Source organism: Sus scrofa, chromosome 15 (genome assembly GCF_000003025.6).
Source record: "Sus scrofa isolate TJ Tabasco breed Duroc chromosome 15, Sscrofa11.1, whole genome shotgun sequence".
In the NCBI taxonomy this organism is placed as follows: domain Eukaryota; kingdom Metazoa; phylum Chordata; class Mammalia; order Artiodactyla; family Suidae; genus Sus; species Sus scrofa.
In genome coordinates, this window is record NC_010457.5 from 135,902,196 (window position 1) to 135,920,682 (window position 18,487).

General features: G+C 50.8%; 1 protein-coding gene across 11 annotated transcripts in view; it reads left to right on the forward strand.

The window, feature by feature from the left end:
- Window positions 1-18,487, forward strand: part of AGAP1 (ArfGAP with GTPase domain, ankyrin repeat and PH domain 1) — a 556,723-nt gene that overhangs the window by 459,756 nt on the left and 78,480 nt on the right. For 5 of the 11 annotated variants that reach the window (XM_021075538.1, XM_021075539.1, XM_021075537.1 and 2 more), the window contains one exon: window positions 860-937. The exons of the other annotated variants lie outside the window; for them this stretch is intronic. In XM_021075538.1, coding sequence (XP_020931197.1) covers window positions 860-937 — 78 coding nt within the window. The remainder of the gene's footprint in view (window positions 1-859; window positions 938-18,487) is intronic. 11 annotated transcript variants of the gene reach the window in all.

Below are 18,487 nucleotides of genomic sequence, written 5' to 3' on the forward strand. Positions count from 1 at the left end.
CGCGTCCCCGTGTCCAGCGCCGGGAGGGAGGGGGGCTGACGAGGCGAGGATGGGTCGGTGGAGAAGAGGGGGAGGGGGCCTCTCGGCCAGTTAGCTACACTGCACACCCTGCGAGCAGGCGGTGGGCACACTGTGTCCACCTTAAACTCGTTCGGCACGTTGCTTCTGAGCCCAGCGTTGCTCTGTGGGTAACTTGGCATTTGTCTTTTTTTTTTTCTCGGATGCTTTCTTCTAAGGAGCCACGGGCTCTTTGGGGTCCTCCACTCAGGGCCTCCAGCACCCTCCCCAGAAGGAAAACGGACTCTGCCCTTCAACCCCAGCAAGATCATAGTTGAGTTTTGCTGGTGGTCGATTCCTTTCTGGACCAAAATACATCTGGGGAGAAACTGCTTCCTTTTTTAACAGCTCTGGGCACTACAGACCTACCACCTGCAGCATACGCAGGCGTGGCTCGCCACCTGAGTCCCTTTGGATTTGACGCACTGCCGGTATCTTGCCAAATCAAAGGGCCGATGGCTACTGGCATGGTTGCGTCTTCAAAAGATGCCACCAGCCCCTGAGGAAAAAGCCAGCTTGGCCCTGAGTAGCCGCGTGGAGAACCCAGCAGGGAAGCAGGGGTGCATGGGCTTCCTGGCCTGGGCATCTGCTGGATTTTGTGCAAAGCTAAGGATGCTGGCTGGCCTTGCTCTGCCCTGCCTGAGTCGCCCCCCGCGCCACTGCGAGCAGGAGACCCAGCGCGCACCTGCCCCCGGGGAGACGGCACGTGCTACTTAAACATTTCTTCCCCTTTTCATTTGTTTCTTTTCCTTTTTGTTTTCTCTCTTCTTCCCCCTTTCCCCTGTCTGCTGTCGGGATGCAGCCAAACGCAAAGCATGGAAACTAAACCGTGTTGGTAGCCTGCGAAATATTTACAGCAGCAGCAGCACCAACACCGAAGGTAACGCCGCTCTCCCCCCCCACCCTCCATCCCGCCTCCCCGCCTTCCTTTCCGATGCAGACATGGAAATGCGCCCAAAGCCGCATGCACCCTGATTGTGTTTGCAGAGTCATTCCTGTGGTCTTTCCATCTTTTTGTTTGTGTGTTTTATTTTGCCATTCATGTTCCTTTCAGCTTACTTAAATTCTGACCTTTCCCTTGCAGTCGTAGAGTCGTGATGTTTAAATTACTTCAGAAACCTATTTTCTCCTCTTTTTTCTTTTCCTTTCTCCATGTGGGCACTCAATGTAATATTTCCCAAGTTATTACAGTTTTTAAAAGTGTTAGTATCAGGTGTAATGATCTGTAGCCGAATACAGTCGTGTGCCGTGACATTTAAGTAACAGTCTTAATTTGTTTTGTGGAAACATTCTCCATAATGCTCTCTGCAGCTCGAATCCAGAGGCAGCCAGGCCCGGGTCATTTGCATGGGCTGCTATTGCTTGTAAATTCAGTATATTGTTGTGTTTCTAAAGGTCGTCTGGTGCCAAAGTTCACAAATTGACTTGCGTTGCTTTTTTCACCAAAGACAGCCGTCATTGCTTTTGTATAATAGCAGATTGAATTCCTCCCCCCCCGCCTTCATTTGAACAACACAATTATAAATTGCCCTTTTTTTTATGATTACAAATGTCAAGGGTCAGAATTATTTTGATGCCAGGCAAAGGCAAACCACCCCCATCAACCCAAGCCCTTGTAAGGGAGGCTGGCGTACAATACGTGCGATGCAAAATAGGTCACAATCCAGCGATCTCGGTATAATAGGGGGACATTTTTTTTCACTTAAGTGCAAGCCAAATGGGTCAAGTAATCGCCAGCTCGTGCCCTAACACTAATTGACTTATTTGGGGATGATTATAACTGTAATATTTTTCTTAATGTCACTGTTTTCTGGGCTGTTGATTTTAGCGATTGCCAAGCAGTGGCATTAAATCTCTTGTAAATTTTAAATTGCACACTCTTTCTGTAAACAAGTCCCTCTCTTCACATCCTGATCATTAACCTTTGCTGATTTATATCAGCATCCTTTTCTCTTTCCTTTCACAATTACTCCTGTCTCGCCACGGAAAGCCCTGCTCTCAGCCAGGGGGAAAAAAAAAAATGAATCTGGAAAACAAAACTGCATTTTCACGATGGCTTGTTAAAGGCCTATTTTTTAATGATGATTTTTTTTTCATTCCTCAGGGGGAAACCATTGTCTGTTCAGGTACCAATGGACCTTGACCCCTCTGTTATCGTCTTGCAAAGCATTCGTTCAAGGGAGACAGAGTGACAGGGGAAAATAATAGAATTTTAGAAACAGTTGCATGCACTATCATTTGTGTTGTGTGTTGCGGAGAATTTAAGTGCCCTCACTCACTACTTTTTAAGGTTAGATTTTCAGCCGAGGGTGCCCATCCTTCCTCTCTCCTGTGTCCTTATCAGACCTGTTTTTCGTTTCCGTGTGTGTGCATTTGTCACAACACCTTTGTTGATTGACTTCTGGCCTTTAACAAGTATGTGTGAGGTCTGGTTTTACATGTGGTTAAACACTAAGCTGGGGGCCAGTAGCAGGCAGGCACGTGTGGGGGGGCCCCCTCCACCAGACTTGCTGATGGGGTCTTCCTGGAGACAGGGGCAGGCTCTCACTCATGACAGGTGTGACGATGTGCAGAGGGAGAAACTTCTCAGCCTGCACCAGCCAGGTAACCTGCAGTGTCAGCGCTCCTGGGTCGGGAGGGGCCATATGCTCTCTGCTCCCCGAAATCTGTAAATACAGGTAACACTGCAAACTTGGGGTCCCGCAGTCCATCTCCAGGAGCTACTCAAAGCAGTCCTGGAGATCCTGGAGAAAATAATGGCCACAAAGCTGGCTCCTCCTCACATTTTCTTTCTATTCAACGCTCAGTTATATTTATGAATCTTCAATTCAGCCGCAGGATCGTTCTTCCTTTCCTCTGGGTTTCTTTCGAGATTAATATCTGTAGGCACCCAGTCTCCTTTCACATGGCTTTTTTCCATGATAGCACTGGATTCATATATAAAACAAATTGTCAGCGTGCCTTTGAGTTCCCTGGTGCCTCAGCAGGTTAAGGACCTGGCATTGTCACTGCTGCGGCTCGGGTTTGAACCCTGGCCTGGGAACTTCTGCATGCCGCCCGTGCGGCCAAAAGAAGAAATGTCTTTCTGATTTCCAGTCCTTTTGCATATGACGTCATCACATCCTCTCTCTCTGCCTTTGTGAAAATTCTTATCCCACACATTCTAACTTTTGCTGTCACCTGAGGCCTTGGGGGTTCCACGAATTGTCCCCTTCTCCAAATGGAGTCTTTTTTAAATGGGTCATTTGTTTAGAGGTATCCACGCAACACCAGAATACTCTTGACACCGGTTTCCTGTAGAGGGAATTCGAATTTGAGTTTCAAGAGGACGGGGGTGGAGCGCCCAGGAGCCCGACCCTGGTCCAGGAGCCCGTCCGCATCCCTCGGTCCAGGTCTAGAGAGTACAGCTCAGACGTTCTGGGATTCAGGCCAGTGAAGGACAGGCAGGACCGGGAAATGAACCCTCCAAGCCCCATTCCTGTTCCGTGCCCTGTTCCTGCCCCTGGACAACATCACGTCATCGAATCTTTGCTCTACACTGCCCGGTAGGTACCACATCACAGACGGGAAATCGGGCTACACTGCCCGGTAGGTACCGCGTCACAGATGGGAGATCGGGCTACACTGCCCGGTAGGTACCGCGTCACAGACGGGAAATCGGAGTCTAGACAAGTGCAGCGAGAGTCTGCGGGACGGGGAGCTGGCTGTCTTTTGAGACAGGACGTGTGCCCAGATCTTTCAGTTCGGGGCCTGCTCCTGGGTCCTCACGGGAAGGGCCCCAGGTCGGGTGTCAGGAGTGGACGAAAACGAATTAAACAGAACTCATGAGGGACACACACGGCAGGATGAGAAAACAAAGCAAAGCACGTTCGCTTCCACTTTTTTTCTCTCCATTAGGGCTGATTACCTCGGAAACCAAGCTGCAAGCCTCCTTTGTATATACTGCCCTAATTTTCAGATCTTTGCTGCTTGGTAAGATTTCAGCCCTTTCCCAGGGTTGGTGAACTTGCAGTTCCTTCCGCGGGGGTGCTGTCCAACGTGTCCCTCTCAGAAGCCTGCGACGTGGGATGGAAGGACGTATTAACAGTGTGATTCTCGACGTCACAGCCGCCTCCTAACCCAGGGGGAGCCTCTCTCCAGCCAGGTGGATGAGGCTGGACGGGAACCTTCGACTCATGGGGAATGTTTGTCTGAGCCCGAATGAAGAGAAGTGAGCGGGAGGCGGACGCTGTGCAGACGGGAACTCCGCAGTGGTTTGGTCTGCGAGCAGCAGCGCCCAGGCGGGACCCCACGGAGCCCCTGCCGTGTCCCCGGCCCTGGCCTTCCCTGCACCCCTGGGCACCGGTCGGATTATCACCCACTGGGGGTTGAGCCCACAGAGGCCGCTTCTGGGGTGTTTCTGCTCCTACAGGGGAAGGCCGGAGATCATGCATACCGCTAACGAAGCGATGTATTTGGGAACCAGGGGCATTTCCTGGGGGTGGCAGCCCTTCCCCGTGGTAGGCATGGAACAGGCGTCGCCCTGGAGGTGACGCTTACACCCACGAAGCAGCCAGGTTCGGCTCAGCCCTGCCTGCGGAGCCCATTTCTCTGCATCTGGAACGTCCCCCGGAGACACCTGGGAAGCCTGGGGGTGGGGGGTCCTCCTCCAGAGCGCAGCGAATGATGAGCTGGGAGACGCCGGACGCTGTGGTTCCGAACAAACTCCGCCCTTTTCCCGAGCCTTCTCTGCACCTCGGTTTCCCCGTCTGTAAACTGAGAAGATGCCCCCTGCGCGGGTCATGGTGACAGCCGGTGAGGTCATCTCTCCGGAGGCAGGTAACCCGGCACCCCCGCGCCCACCCCCTGCTCCTGTGTCAGGAGCGCCCCGGGGTCTCTCTGTGCGAGAAAATGCAGGTGCTGGAGCATCGGTGACGTAGCAGGGGGCAGAGATTGGACAGGAAACGTTGCTCCTGCAAGTGGGAGAGGGCGTGTAGAGTCAGCCCTTTCCCCGACCTCGTGACCTCCGCTTCCGGGCTCCAGTCCTCTCGTCCTGCAGAGGACTGTCGGGTTCTGGCTGGGAGTCTGCCCCGCCTGCCCCGATCCCAGCTCTGCCGCTCCCCGGCTGCCTGGACCACGGATCTCTCCTCCTCTGCTTAGTGTGCTTTCTCCCAAGCGGACACCACAAAACCTACCTCGAAGGACAGTTGAAGAAATGAAGTGAAGCCGATGTAGCCTTTCGCACGGAGCTGGGCGGGAAACCGTCATCTCCCAGAAGAGGCTTTTCAGGCCTGTGGACTGATCTCCGGGCGGGATGGGCTAAAGCCAGCACATCAAGGCTGAACGACACAGGATAAGAACGCATGAAGATTAATTCGCATTTAGGAAACCCTTTCATGAGAACTGACTCCGGGATTGACTTTGGGGGAGAGAAGCAAGATTGCTAGTATTTCCAGCCCTCGAGTTTTCAAAGAATGATGAGATTGGAGTTCCCGTTGTGGCGCAGTGGTTAACGAATCCGACTAGGAACCACGAGGTTGCGGGTTCGATCCCTGGCCTTGCTCAGTGGGTTAAGGATCCTGCGTTGCCATGAGCTGTGGTGTAGGTTGCAGACGCGGCTCGGATCCCACGTTGCTGTGGCTCTGGCTCAGGCTGGCAGCTACAGCTCCGATTGGACCCCTAGCCTGGGAACCTCCATATGCTGCAGGAGCAGCCCTAGAAAAGGCAAAAAGACAAAAAAAAGAAAAAAAGAAAAGAATGATGAGATTGACCGATCTGCGCGTGCTGAGCCACACCTGGGAGGAAGAGCTGGGGATGGCAGCAGCACGGAAGGTTCTGGAACCTGCCTGTGTGTGTCTCCCAGTTCCCACCCCGAGCTCTGAGCCGGAGAAGGGCCCTGGGCCTCATGTCCCTGGATCAGGACAGCAGGGGACCTCTGAGGGGAGAGTGTAGCATGGTAGACATACAGGGCACCGCTTAGCGACCAAGGAAATTACAACAGGGACTTCCGGTCTTTTTCTTTCTCTTTCTAGATGCCTGGGCCCCGAGCGAGGGCCGGGAAACGTGGTAACACACCCGTCTCCTGCCTCCCGGGATGTTTTCAGTTTTTGAACTGATCATTTATTCTCTCGGGAGTTTCGTTTTAGACTCTCTTTAAGGGAGTACATGGCAGCCTGTGGTTCCGGAGCCTCCGCTGAGAGCACAGACCTTCATGCCCGGCTCTCGGGTTGCCCTCCCCGCTCTGTCTGATGTGTTCGGGAAATCCAAACTCCTCTGCTTCGTGAGCCTCTTCCTCTGATGACACTTGGCAGTAAACAGGCCTACCTGTGTGGCCTCCCTCTGGGAACTCGCTTCTTCACCGAGTTAATTCTGCTCGTGTCCTAAGTCAGGCCACAGTGCCGCACCTCGGTTGGACTCCGGGCTGAGCAAAGATGTTTACCAACTTAGGAGCTTGCAAAAATATGTATCTAAGAACCAGGAACGACGTGTCGATAATGACCAAAAATAACGACCGTTGTTTCTTCTTGTTTAAAACGAACAACTTCTCAAGCGGAAGTGGGCATTTAAAAAAAAATTTTTTTTTTTTTGTCATAGCTCTTGGTCCTACACAATTCTAGACCATGCCCTGCACATTTATCTTTTCTTACAAAAGCTGGTAGGAAAAAGTTGAAAATAAATAAAAACTGACTTTTTCTATTATGGGGGGGTTGTGGCTGAAATCTTAAACGTGTGTCGTTTTCATCATAATTGGGCAGAATATCTAAACCACATGCCTATTTGATACATGCTTTGAAAGCAGAAATATTGAAGTATTTTACAAATTACAGGACTCTTCGAAATTAGCATAAAGGCCTGGGGCTGGGTTTGGCCAAGCCTGGCGTAATCTCGAAGGGTGTAGGTCGTGGGGAGCCCGGGGGGTGGGGGGGGGACAGAGTCGCAAATACATGCCATCTCTGTCCCAGCTCTCTCACGTGGACAGCAGCCACCTGGAGAGCTGTGCTAGGGGCCAGCCAGGGCCCCTCCATGGACCACAGAGCTGAGACCAGAAGCATGCACTGGGAGGCTTAGGGCACCCACTTGGTAGGTGGCAGAGAGGGAAGGGCATCTGGGAGAGAGGACCCCCAGAGCGGAGCCTGAGACTCGGAGGCCTGGAGGGAAAGAGCACGAGGATTCGGGCGGAAATGGAGAACCCACTGCAGACCCTCCCCGGTTAATGAGAAAAAGCCGCCTGACCAATGGTTCGAGGCGCTGTTTCCATAGCCACCCAGGGTACCGTGGTGAACCCTAAAACCAAAGTCCCAGTTCTTCGACCATGAAGTCACAGGCAGAGAGGACAGCCACCTCCCTGCGAGCTTTGTCCCATCGGTTTTAAATGCTGACCCCCGAGGAGCCTCTGGGGGACCCTGGACTCGTTGGCCGCCTCAGCAGGAGGAATCATGCCCCTTCCTGCTGGACATTGTCATCCCCCCGCCCCGCTTAAGTGACATGTCTTCCTCATGCGTTTGTCATTAACTGTCGGCGTGGACGCGTAGCCTCGCGGGAGATCTGGGTTCCAGGTTTACCAGGAACCCCGGGCGCTCAGGTGCAGCTTCTTCATCTGGCTGTTGACGGACGTGGAGTGAATGACCTCTGCAGACCCACTGGGGGTCTCAAATTCAGACCGGACATCTGCTCAGCGACACCGCCCACTGTCCACGCGTGTCTTGTACCTTGGGTCGGCACGCGGGCCTGGAGCCCCTTGGCCTTCACAGAAGCACGGGGCCCTTGTTCTCGTCCCAACTCTCCCGCCCCGCCCCCCACGACAGAGGTACACATCTGTCCGTCTCTCCCCCCACCCCCCCGCCAGTCCCCCAAAAGGCGTCCTTGTCAGGTGTCTCCTGTTGCCCACAACCTCCAAACGTGAAACAGCTGTGTTGAGCCCTTTAACCCTTTGTCTGCTAGGATTCCGTGAAAATAATTGATGACTGATTGGCCCATTAACCTTTAAAAAAAAAAAAGTTTGACAGCCCGGACTTGTGTAATGAGGAGAGATTCCTTGTGAAATCGGTCTGATGGCTGAGTTGCTTGCCCCTGAGGAGGCGAAATTAGCCCCACGGGGCCTCGTCTGCATAGAAACTGGACGCAATTAGTGTAATATCCGGTGTTATTAATGTCGTTGGGAATAATTGGGCAGGTTGATTTCGACAGGTTCATGGTGCTAAAATACTATTATAGTGGACCTCTCCACAGCTAACCGTTCAACACGGAAAACTGTTTAAATCCCTGTGAGCCCAATCACAGAACTTTATTAAACCACTAAGCCCTGGAATGTCGCACGGCGAAACAGCACCGTTGTTTCTTGCGGGGCCCTGGGCGTGGCAGGCTTTGGTTAGTTTCATGATGGGGATGGGGGCGCAGGGGGTGAAGGGGGATGCTCACCTCTGTATCTCCGGCTAAGACACATCCCATAGCCGAGCTGGCGTCAGGAATTTCTGCAACCCGAATTCCCATTTAAGAATGAATTAAGCGTAAGCCGCTGTGACTGTCACCAGGCGTAGGTTTGTGTTAGGGGGATGAAGCCATTTGAAAGGTAGTACGTCCTCACCTCCTGAGCTCCCAGTGTTCACTTCTTCACATTTTATTCTTGTTTTTTTTTCTCATTTTTGGCCGCCCCAAGGCATATGGCATTTCCAGGCCAGGGATAAGATCTGAGCCGCAGCTGTGATCTTTGCTGCAGCTGGGGCAACACAGGATCCTTTATTTTTTTCTTTATTTTTTATTTTCTATTTTTTTTGTCTTTTTGCCTTTTCTAGGGCCACTCCCGCTGCATATGGAGGTTCCCAGGCTAGGGGTCTAATTGGAGCTGGAGCCACTGGCCTACACCAGAGCCACAGCAAGTCCAGATCCGAGCCGCGCCTTCGACCCACACCACAGCTCATGGCAACGCCAGATCCTTAACCCGCTGAGCAAGGCCAGGGATTGAACCCACAACCTCATGGTTCCTAGTCGGATTCGTTAACCACTGAGCCATGACGGGAACTGCGAGGATCCTTTAATTCACTGGGCCAGGCTGGGGTTTGAACCTGCGTCCTGGCGCTGCAGAGACGTCACCAACCCGGTTGCGCCACAGCGGGACCTCCTCATTCTTCACGTTTTAAAGGAGGGTGACCTTGGAGGGGATGCTCCATCGGTTTTTGAGACCAGTTGGCCTCCTACTGCCGATTCTTATTTTTTTATCTAGTTACTGATATTAAAACATGATCAGAGTCATTTCTTGATGTGACAGAATCCTTCTGGTCCCCTGGCGGTTGGAACAGGGGCTCTAACATCTGATGGAACTTCTTGTTGGAACATGAGGTGCCTGTCGTTGTGCTGTTCACATGGAAGAAGGCGTCACTGGGGGGCCCCCACATGTGCTGTCTCCTCCATGAGTGTTGCTGGGCAGTGCCATGACACAGAAACATAGGCCAGGATGAAATCGAAAGATCTCCAAGGTGTTGACAAGGAAAATGGCCAGGCGGCCACTTGGAGGCTCCATCAGGGAGCTCTTTTCTCCACTGGATTAGTCAGGACACGGTTCGGAAGTGACAGAAATTAAAGGGATTTAGGCAGAGTTTTTAAAAAGGAGGAGGGGCATGGAGCGGCTTGTGCAGCCGAGCGTAGGACGTGTGGCTGGAGGTGGCTGCAGGGACCCCGGAGCCTGGCAGGCATCAGGCCCTCTGCTGCTCCGCAGCACTTCACCTGTCCACAGGTAGTGGCCTAGATAACAGAGGTTCTCCTTCCCAAGGAGGAACAGAGGCTTGGACCCTGTCCTGCTGGAAAGGAGCAGAGTGGCCAAGTGTGGCCCCAGGCTCTGATCGTCCCGGCGTAGATGGGACTGTCCCCCCCCCCCACCACCGTGCTGACTGATCGCTGGCCACAGAGCCAGATACCCTGGGAGAAGGCAGCTGGAATGTCCCCAGTTTGCGACGGCCACGGCCATGGCACCATGTCCCCCAGAGTTCTCCAGACATGCGTTAAATGGACACTAGGGACCAGCTGCTTCGGGGTTTCTGGGGACATTATCTTTAGAAGACCCCGCCTCCTTGCTCTTCTGACATCGGGAGTAAGGGAAAACAGCAGAAAAAAGTCACTGGCAAGTGGGGAGACCCTCCGCGTCCCGCTGGACACCTTAGGAGAATTCTTTTTTTTTTTTTTTTTTAACTTTTAAAGAAACAAAGCGCTACTGGCCACTTTGAGAGAGGAAAACAATTAAATGAGATAATGCCTATAAAGTCCTAGCATTTTTCCTGACGTGGACTTGGAGTCCAAGAGTATGGTTGTTTTTATATTTCTTGTTCCACGCAGTAGGTTCATTACAAAGAAACAGGTGTTCCTTCATGGACGCTACAGGTAACAGGATTATAGAAGCAACCGCTCTAGAATCCTTGTTCTTATTTTTTTTTAATCTTGGGAGGCAGAGAAAAGTCATAAGGTGGACAGAACTCAGTTCTGAAATTTTAACTGTGTGTGTGTTAACATATTACCCTCCCTCAAGAAAAAAAAAAAAAAAAAAAAAAGAAAGAAAGAAAGAAAAACACACGTCCAGAAAGTTCCCTGGGAAATAGATGGAGCCTGACGCATCCGCAGGTCTCCGATGATGGTGCTGCAGAATGGCTGCAGCTAAACTCCATGCACAGGTTTTAATCCCTTACTCAGGAAGTGAGGTGTCTTAGCAGACCAGCTCTTCATATAAAGACATCTTCACCAGGGTCTGAAATCCAGAAGAAGGCTCAGAGCAGCACCCCCGAGGGGCTGCCTCTGCACTGAGGGGCAGTGTCTTCTCTGCAGTGTGCGGAACTCCAGGTAGACCAGATGTCCACATTCACGGTTCCGCAAGGAGGCCCTCAGCATGGTCCACCTGGGAGAGGCTGGCCCAGCATCCAAGGAGCCACCAAAGACCTCTTTATTCGGGAGCTGTGGCTGGACCTGTGGGGCCAGGACCAGAGGGGGTCATTATTTGGGCTGGGCCAAGCCTTCTGTTAAAACCAGAACCGTTTCACTGGAGTTCCCATTGTGGCTCAGTGGACTAAGAACCTAACATAGTGTCCATGAAGATGAGGGTTCGATCCCTGACCTCGCTTAGTGGGTTAAGGGTCTGGCTTTGCCACAAGCTGCAGTATAGGTTACAGATGCCTCTCGGATCTGCTGTGGCTGTGGCTGTGGCCTCGGCCAGCAGCTGCAGCTCCAGTTCGACCCCAGTCCAGGAACGTCCATATATATGTCATAAAAAGGAAGGAAGGAAGGGACATTTTGCAAGAGAACTCTCCGTCAGCATTTCACTGTGTAGTGAAGAGCCTTGACTGCAAGTCCTGACAGGCACCTGCCCCTGGCTGCGGGGACCTTAGTCTGTGTTTCACGCCCCCGAGCAAAGCACACGCAAATGGTCACGGCCATCCCAGAAGTTACGGCTGCAGCTCCCTCGGTCACAGAGGTCCTGGGACTGTGGGTTGTGAATCTTCACTGTCCATAAAATCGTGTGCCTCTCCAGCTTAACAGTCACCCCACAGGGCTCCCCCCTCAAAAGGAACTGGTCTCAGATGAATCAGGCTCAGGGTGTTTACCCAATGGGTTCGTTCTTTCTTCCTTTAAGAGTATAGTTGATGTGGTGTTGCGTCGATTTCTGCTGCACGGCGGAGTGACCCGGACACACAGATAGACATTCAGTCTCTTTCTCATACTGCTTTCCATTAAGTCCTATCCCAGGAGACTGGATAGAGTCCCCTGTGCGGTACAGTAGGACCTCATTGCTTACCCATTCTTCTTTTTTTTTTTTAGGGCCACACCTGCGGCATTTGGAGGTTCCCAGGCTAGGGGTTGAATTGGAGCTGCAGTTGCCAGCCTACACCACAGCCACAGCAACAAGGGATCCAAGCTGCATCTGCACCCTACACCACAGCTCACGGCAATGCCGGATCTTTAACCCACTGAGCAAGACCAGGGATCAAACCTGCATCCTCATGGATACTGGTTGGGGTCGTTAACCCCTGAGCCACAGCGAGAACTCCACTGAGCCATTCTAAGTGTAATAGCAAGCATCCGCCAACCCCCAGCTCTGCATCCATCCCCTCCCTCCCCCTTGGCAACCACGAGTCCGTTCTCTGTGTCCATGAGTCTGTGTCTGTTTTGCAGATCGGTTCATTTGTTGGTTCTTCATTAGGACGTGAAACGTGGCTGTGCTTTCCAGGGCCGTCCAGTCGTCATCATTGGCTCACCTTTCCAATCCAGCCCTTTCTCGTGAGCTGCTGTGCCCCGGTGGGGGTACAGATGCCCTGCATGCGTGTGGTCTTTGTTCTGTGAGCCTTGTTGGTGTTTCCTTATCGTTAGCAGCGCAGCCAGGGTTTCACCTTCCAGAGATGAAGCGTGAAACCTCCCTGACCTCTCTCCTGCCCTTGGGTTAGTCCGTCACCTCCAGGGCAGCCTGGGATCTCCTCTGTCCCACCTGTCACCAGGGGCTACGGTCCCCCGCGGTCCTCTCCATTGTTACCGTTAGGGAATTATTTGGCTTATTCACATTTCTTGGTGTTTCTTCTCCCCTACCTTTATCAACAGATATATTTAAGTATGATTTCTATTTGATGCTCATGTGCAGAAGTACAATGAACGTTTCATCACGTCGGTCTTGATATCTTACCCGCAGGCCAGCTGCTGTTACTCTCATTGGTGGACTCCTTGCGGTTCCCCGTGTGAGCCGCCTTGCAGCCCATGAATGACAGTTTGGTGTCTTTTCTCTTTCCGGTCTCTGGATCTGTCACTTCCTGTTCTGTCCCCTGCCCTGGCCAGCAGGGCTGCACAAGGGCTGGCATGCCGAGCACCTTGACCTTGAATGTCCTTTAACTGATGTGAAACCATTGCTTCTAACATATCCTTCTGAGGAATGTGCTTCTGCGGGTTCGGAGAGGTATGCTTCATCCATGCAAAGAGGATGAGCCTCTAGCCCTAGTTTGAGAAAAGATTTTAGTCACATTTTTCCTAGTTGTTTTTTTTTTTTTTTTTTTTTATTGAGGTATAGCTGGTTTATACTGTTGTGTTCGTTTTAGGTGTTCGGCAAAGTGATTCAGCCACACATGTACCTGTATCCGTTCTTTTTCAGAGTCTTTTCCCGTATAGCTCCTCACAGAATATTGAGTGGCGCTCCCTGTGCTGTACAGCAGGTCCCTGTTGGTTATCTCTTTCATATACAGTCGTGTGAATTTACTAATCCCAACCTCCAAATTTATCCCTCCCCATCAGCTATCCCCTTTGGTAACCATAGTTTATTTTCAAAGTCTGTGAGTCTGTTTCTGTTTTGTAAATAAGTTCATTTGTATCAATGTTTTTTTGGATTCCACGTATGTGATATCATGTGATATTTTTCTTTGTGTTACTTCACTTAGTATGATCATCTCTAGATCCGTCTCATATTGCTGTAAATGGCATTCTTTCATTCCTTTTAACGGCTGAGTAATATTCCACTGGGTATATGTACCACATCTTTGTTATCCATTCCTCTATCGATGGACACTTAGGTTGCCTCCATGTTTTGGCTATTGTGAATACTGCTGCTATTGAACATGGGGGTGCATGCATCTTCTTGAATTATCGTTTTCTAAGGAGAGATGCCCAGGAGTGGAACTGCGAGATCATATGGTAGTTCTATTTTTAATTTGTTAAGAAACCTCTGTACTGTTCTCCACAATGGTTATACCAGTTTTCATTCCCGCCAACAGTGTAGGAGGAGTCCCTTTTTTCCTTTAATAGTATTTTTTTCATTACATTTTTCCCTCTTCTTTGTTAGGAAATTGGGCCATCTCCTTCTTTTCACCTAGAAGTTAATCCTGATGTTTTCTCACGTGCACCTGATTTACCAAAGTCTACAGTTAGTTCCTCACTCCGCCGTGGAACACTGCAAAGTCCTGGTGTTCCCACGTCCACTTTAATTTTCTCTAGTATTTTGTACCCTCCCCAAATTAAACAGGATAAGGAGAAGTCATATTTGATATGCTTTTGGTTAGATGTATCTACGTTATCTATTCATTTGCTCACCACCCCTTCTAGGTCAAACCTTCTTTCTAGAATCTTCTGAAATGTATCTTTTATTTTTGCTTTGTTTGGGGCTTTTGTTTGTTTTTTGGGTTTTTGGTTGGTTGGTTGGGTTTTTGGCTTTAAGGCTGCACCTACAGCATATGGAGGTTCCCAGGCTAGGGGTCAAATCAGAGCTGAAGCTGCCTGTCTACACCACAGCCACAGCAACACCGGATCCTTAACCCACTGAGCAAGGCCAGGGATGGAACCCACGTCCTCATGGATTCTAGTGGGGTTCGTTAACTGCTGAGCCGTGACGGGAACTCCTGTTTAGGGGTTTTTGCTTTGTTTTGTGTTTGTTGGGGTTTTTTTGTTTTTGTTTGTTTGTTTGTTTTTGGCCATGCCCACAGCATGCAGAAGTTCCCAGGCCCGGGACTGAACCTGAGCCACAACAGTGATCATGCCATATCCTTAACCTGCTGAGCCATGAGAAAACTCTAAAATGTGCCTTTTTTTCCTTTGGTTTGGCTACACCTGCGGCACATGGAAAGTCCCAGTTCAGAGCTGAATCTGAGCCACAGCTGCGACCTGCAGCACCAAGCCAGGCTGTGCCAGGCTGGGGATCAAACCTGCACCTCCACACTGACCCAAGTGGAGATTCCTAACCCATTGTGCCAGAGCAGGAACTCCCAAAATATATCTTTTAATAGTTCCTTTAGTGATGGGCTCTTGGTCGTTGATGCTTTGTCAGTTTTTTATATGAACATACCTTCATTCCACTCCTGTTCTCCAAAGAGCTTTCCTGGCCCTGATTCTGGACAGACACTGTTTTCTCCTGCCTTGGCCAATATCATCCCTCCATCGTGCAGCTTTGAGTGTCGCTCTCGAGAAGTCTGTTGTCCGTCTTAACTGACATCGGCCTCGGAGCCGTCTGTCTTTCCTTGCTTTGTGTTCCAGGAGCCCTTTTGTCTCTGGTTTCCTAGTTTATAAACCTGTGGTACAATTTCCCTTGTCGTGATCCATCTTGGGAAGTGCTGTGCTTCCTGCGCCTGGAATTCCATGTCGGTCCACAGTCTGTACAAGTCTCACTGTCTGGCAATTAGACGTATGTTGTTCCTTCTGACGTCTCACGTCTCGTCCTTTCTCTTCCACAGCATCCGCCCTCCTTTCCGTCTGCTCTGTGTTTTAGCTCTGTGTTCAGCAGATCTGTCATTCCACCCAACACATCTCCCCAATACCCTCTTTTAAATTTTTTTAACAATTATAATTTGTATTTTGTTTTTGTTTTCTTTAATTACTCAGCGAATTTTATTGCATTTACAGTTGTACAACGATCATCACAATATTTTGAAAAGATCTATTTTTTTTTTTCCCGGATCTGTCCAGCCAACACTCAAAAGATTCTTTTCGTTTGAAAGTTTAATTAGGAAATTCCACTTTTTTGTTTCTTCAGACATCCCACACATACTTATTTGTGAAATTTGGGATCTGTAATTCTTTGATCAGAATATCCTCCCCTGTGGCGTGTCTGGAGTCTTTGGTTTTGTGGCCACCTGTGGTTGATTCGTCTGTGGGGTGCTTTGCTACGGAGACGATGCCAGAAGCCAGGGGCTCTGCAGACCTGGACACCTGCAGTGCCTTTCCTCCTGGGATGAGGTTCTCCCTCCCTCATCATGACCTTACTGCTGTTCCACCCAAGGGGTGCCCCTTAGAGCCGCCTTGCCTTCTGCAGCCCTTGAGCACTTAGTGTCCACAAAGGCAGCTTCTCAGCTCATGGATTTGACTTGGGCAGGAGAGGAGGGGTGGGCTTGGGGCTTGGCGATCATGTCTAACTTCAGCGCCATCAGTGCAATAATAAAAAGTGTGTTTTGTAGGCAGGGCCCCATCACCTAGCTTGTCTGCTATATTGCGGGGTGATCTGGTTGCAGGAAGAGGCTGAGCCACAGCAGGTGTGAGCCTAGAAGGCACGCCCAGGCTGCTGGAGAAGGGCTCGTGGGTTAGTGTAAGGAGCCCCCCCGCCCGTTTAGTATTCAGCAAACTCTGAAGGCCCTGCTGGGGCTGAGCCTGAGCCAATGAAAGCGTCAGACAAGGGCTGAGAGCAGAAGGAGGTGGAGAGGAAGGCGCAGAGGGGGGATGTTCATAAACTAAGTCCTAAGTGGTCAGACGGCAGCGGGAAGAGGGAGAGGATCGAATCAGGGTGACTTTGAAGTTTTCTGACTCGGAGCAGAGTTGTAACCATTAATAGAAATGGCGAAACCCACAGAGGACCATTTGAAGATGACAGCAGATCTATTCTAGGCATGGTAATTTCATGTGAGGACCAAATGCTTACAGCGTCTCTGTCGACATTTTTTCATCCCCAAATTTGTTGCATGTTGGGGTCAGAGATACAGGAGTGAGAACTGTACACATGCATTGAGATGACTCTAAGCTTTGGAAGGAAGTGAAGTGGACCCTAGGAAGGTGGGGGGAGGGGGACCGTCAACTAAGCCTGGAGTGCGCCTTTCCCGACGGCAGCAGGAAGAGGAGCCAGGGAGGAGAAAGAATCAGGGATTTAAAAGCTAGAAAGAGGGAGTTCCCATTGGGGCTCAGTGGGTTAAGAACCCAACATAGTGTTCATGAGGTTGTGGGTTCGATCCTTGGCCTTGCTCGGTGGGTTAAGGATCTGGTGTTACCACAAGCTGCAGTGTGGGTCACAGATGCAGTTTGGATCTTGTGTTGCTGTGGCTCTGGTGTAGGCCGGCAGCTGTAGCTCCGATTCGACCCCCAGCCTGGGAACTTCCATATGCTATGGGTGCAGCCATAAAAAGAAAAAAGAAAGGAAAAAAAGCTGGAAAGAAGAATTCGCTGGTGGCCCAGCAGTTAAGGATCCAGCATTGTCAGTGCTGTGGCCCAGGTCGCTGCTGTGAAGCAGGGGGTGGATCCCTGGCCCAGGAACTTCTGCGTGCCATGGATGCATCCAGGAAAAAAAAAGTTTTGTTTTGTTTTTTTTTTTTGTTTTTTGGGGATTTTTTTGCTTTTTTAGGGCTGCACCCCTGGCACGTGGAGGTTCCCAGGCTAGGTGTTGAATTGGAGCTGCAGCCGCCGGCCTACACTACAGCCACAGCAATGCGGGATCCAAGCCTCGTCTGCAACCTACACCGCAGCGCAGAGCAACGCCAGATCCTTAACCCACTGAGTGAGGCCAGGGATGCAGCCCACATCCTCATGGATACTAGTTGGGTTCATTAACCGCTGAGCCACGAAGGGAACTCACAGAAAATTTTTCTTTTTTTTTTTTTTTTGTCTTTTTGCTATTTCTTGGGCCACTCCAGCGGCATATAGAGGTTCCCAGGCTAGGGGTTGAATCAGAGCTGCAGTCACCGGCCTACACCAGAGCCACAGCAACGCTGGATCCGAACCGTGTCTGCAACCTACACCACAGCTCACGGCAACGCCGGATCGTTAACCCACTGAGCAAAGGCAGGGACCGAACCCACAACCTCATGGTTCCTAGTCGGATTCGTTTACCACTGCGCCAGGACAGGAACTCCAGAAAAATTTTAAATAGATACATAATAGCTAGAAAGAACTCTAGTTGAGCGTGGTAAGTAGATGGCAGGCATACACATGCACCCTCTGTAATCTGGGGCAGGTGTCGTGAGTCGATCATAGCACTCATTCTCCAAGAGCCTGGAACCAGCCTTGGGATCCTAAACATGATATTCCTGACAGCTGCTCAAAGCTCTCTAGTTGCAAAGGATTTGGGAGGCATCTTATTTACTTATTTGTTTATTTATTTATTTATTTGTATGGCTGAACCTGCCGCATAGGGAAGTTCCTGGGCCAGGGATTGCACCCGAGCCACAGCTGTGACCTACACCATAGCTTTGGCAACATCAGATCCTTTAATCCACTGCTCAGGGCCGGGCATTGAACCTGTGCTGCCGCAGAGACCCAAGACACTGCAGTCAGGTTCTTAACCCACTGTGCCACAGTGGGAACTCCTGAGAGCCGTCTTAGGTGCCGTCAGAGTTGAAAGTCTTTTCTGAGTTGCTGCATTTCCTGCAGGCTTTCTCTGAAAAGGCCACACAACATGGGCTTGAACCCCTCAAGGGAGTGGCATCCAAAAGTTGGCTGATCTGGAGTTTCCATCGTGGCTCAGCAGGTTAAGAGCCCAACTAGTATCCGTGAGGATGAGGGTTCGATCCTTGGCCCCTCTTGGTGGGTTAAGGATCCGGCGTTGCCATGAGCTCTGGTGTCGGTTACAGATGCGACTCGGATCCCTTGCTGCCGTGGCTGTGGTGTAGGTCGGCAGCTGCAGCTCTGATTCACCCCTTAGCCTGGGAGCTTCCATATGCTCAGGGTGCAGCCCTAAACAGACAAACAAAAACAAAAGTTGGCTGATTCCTCTGTGGGAAAGAGAATCTACTGAAAGCGTAGAGACAGA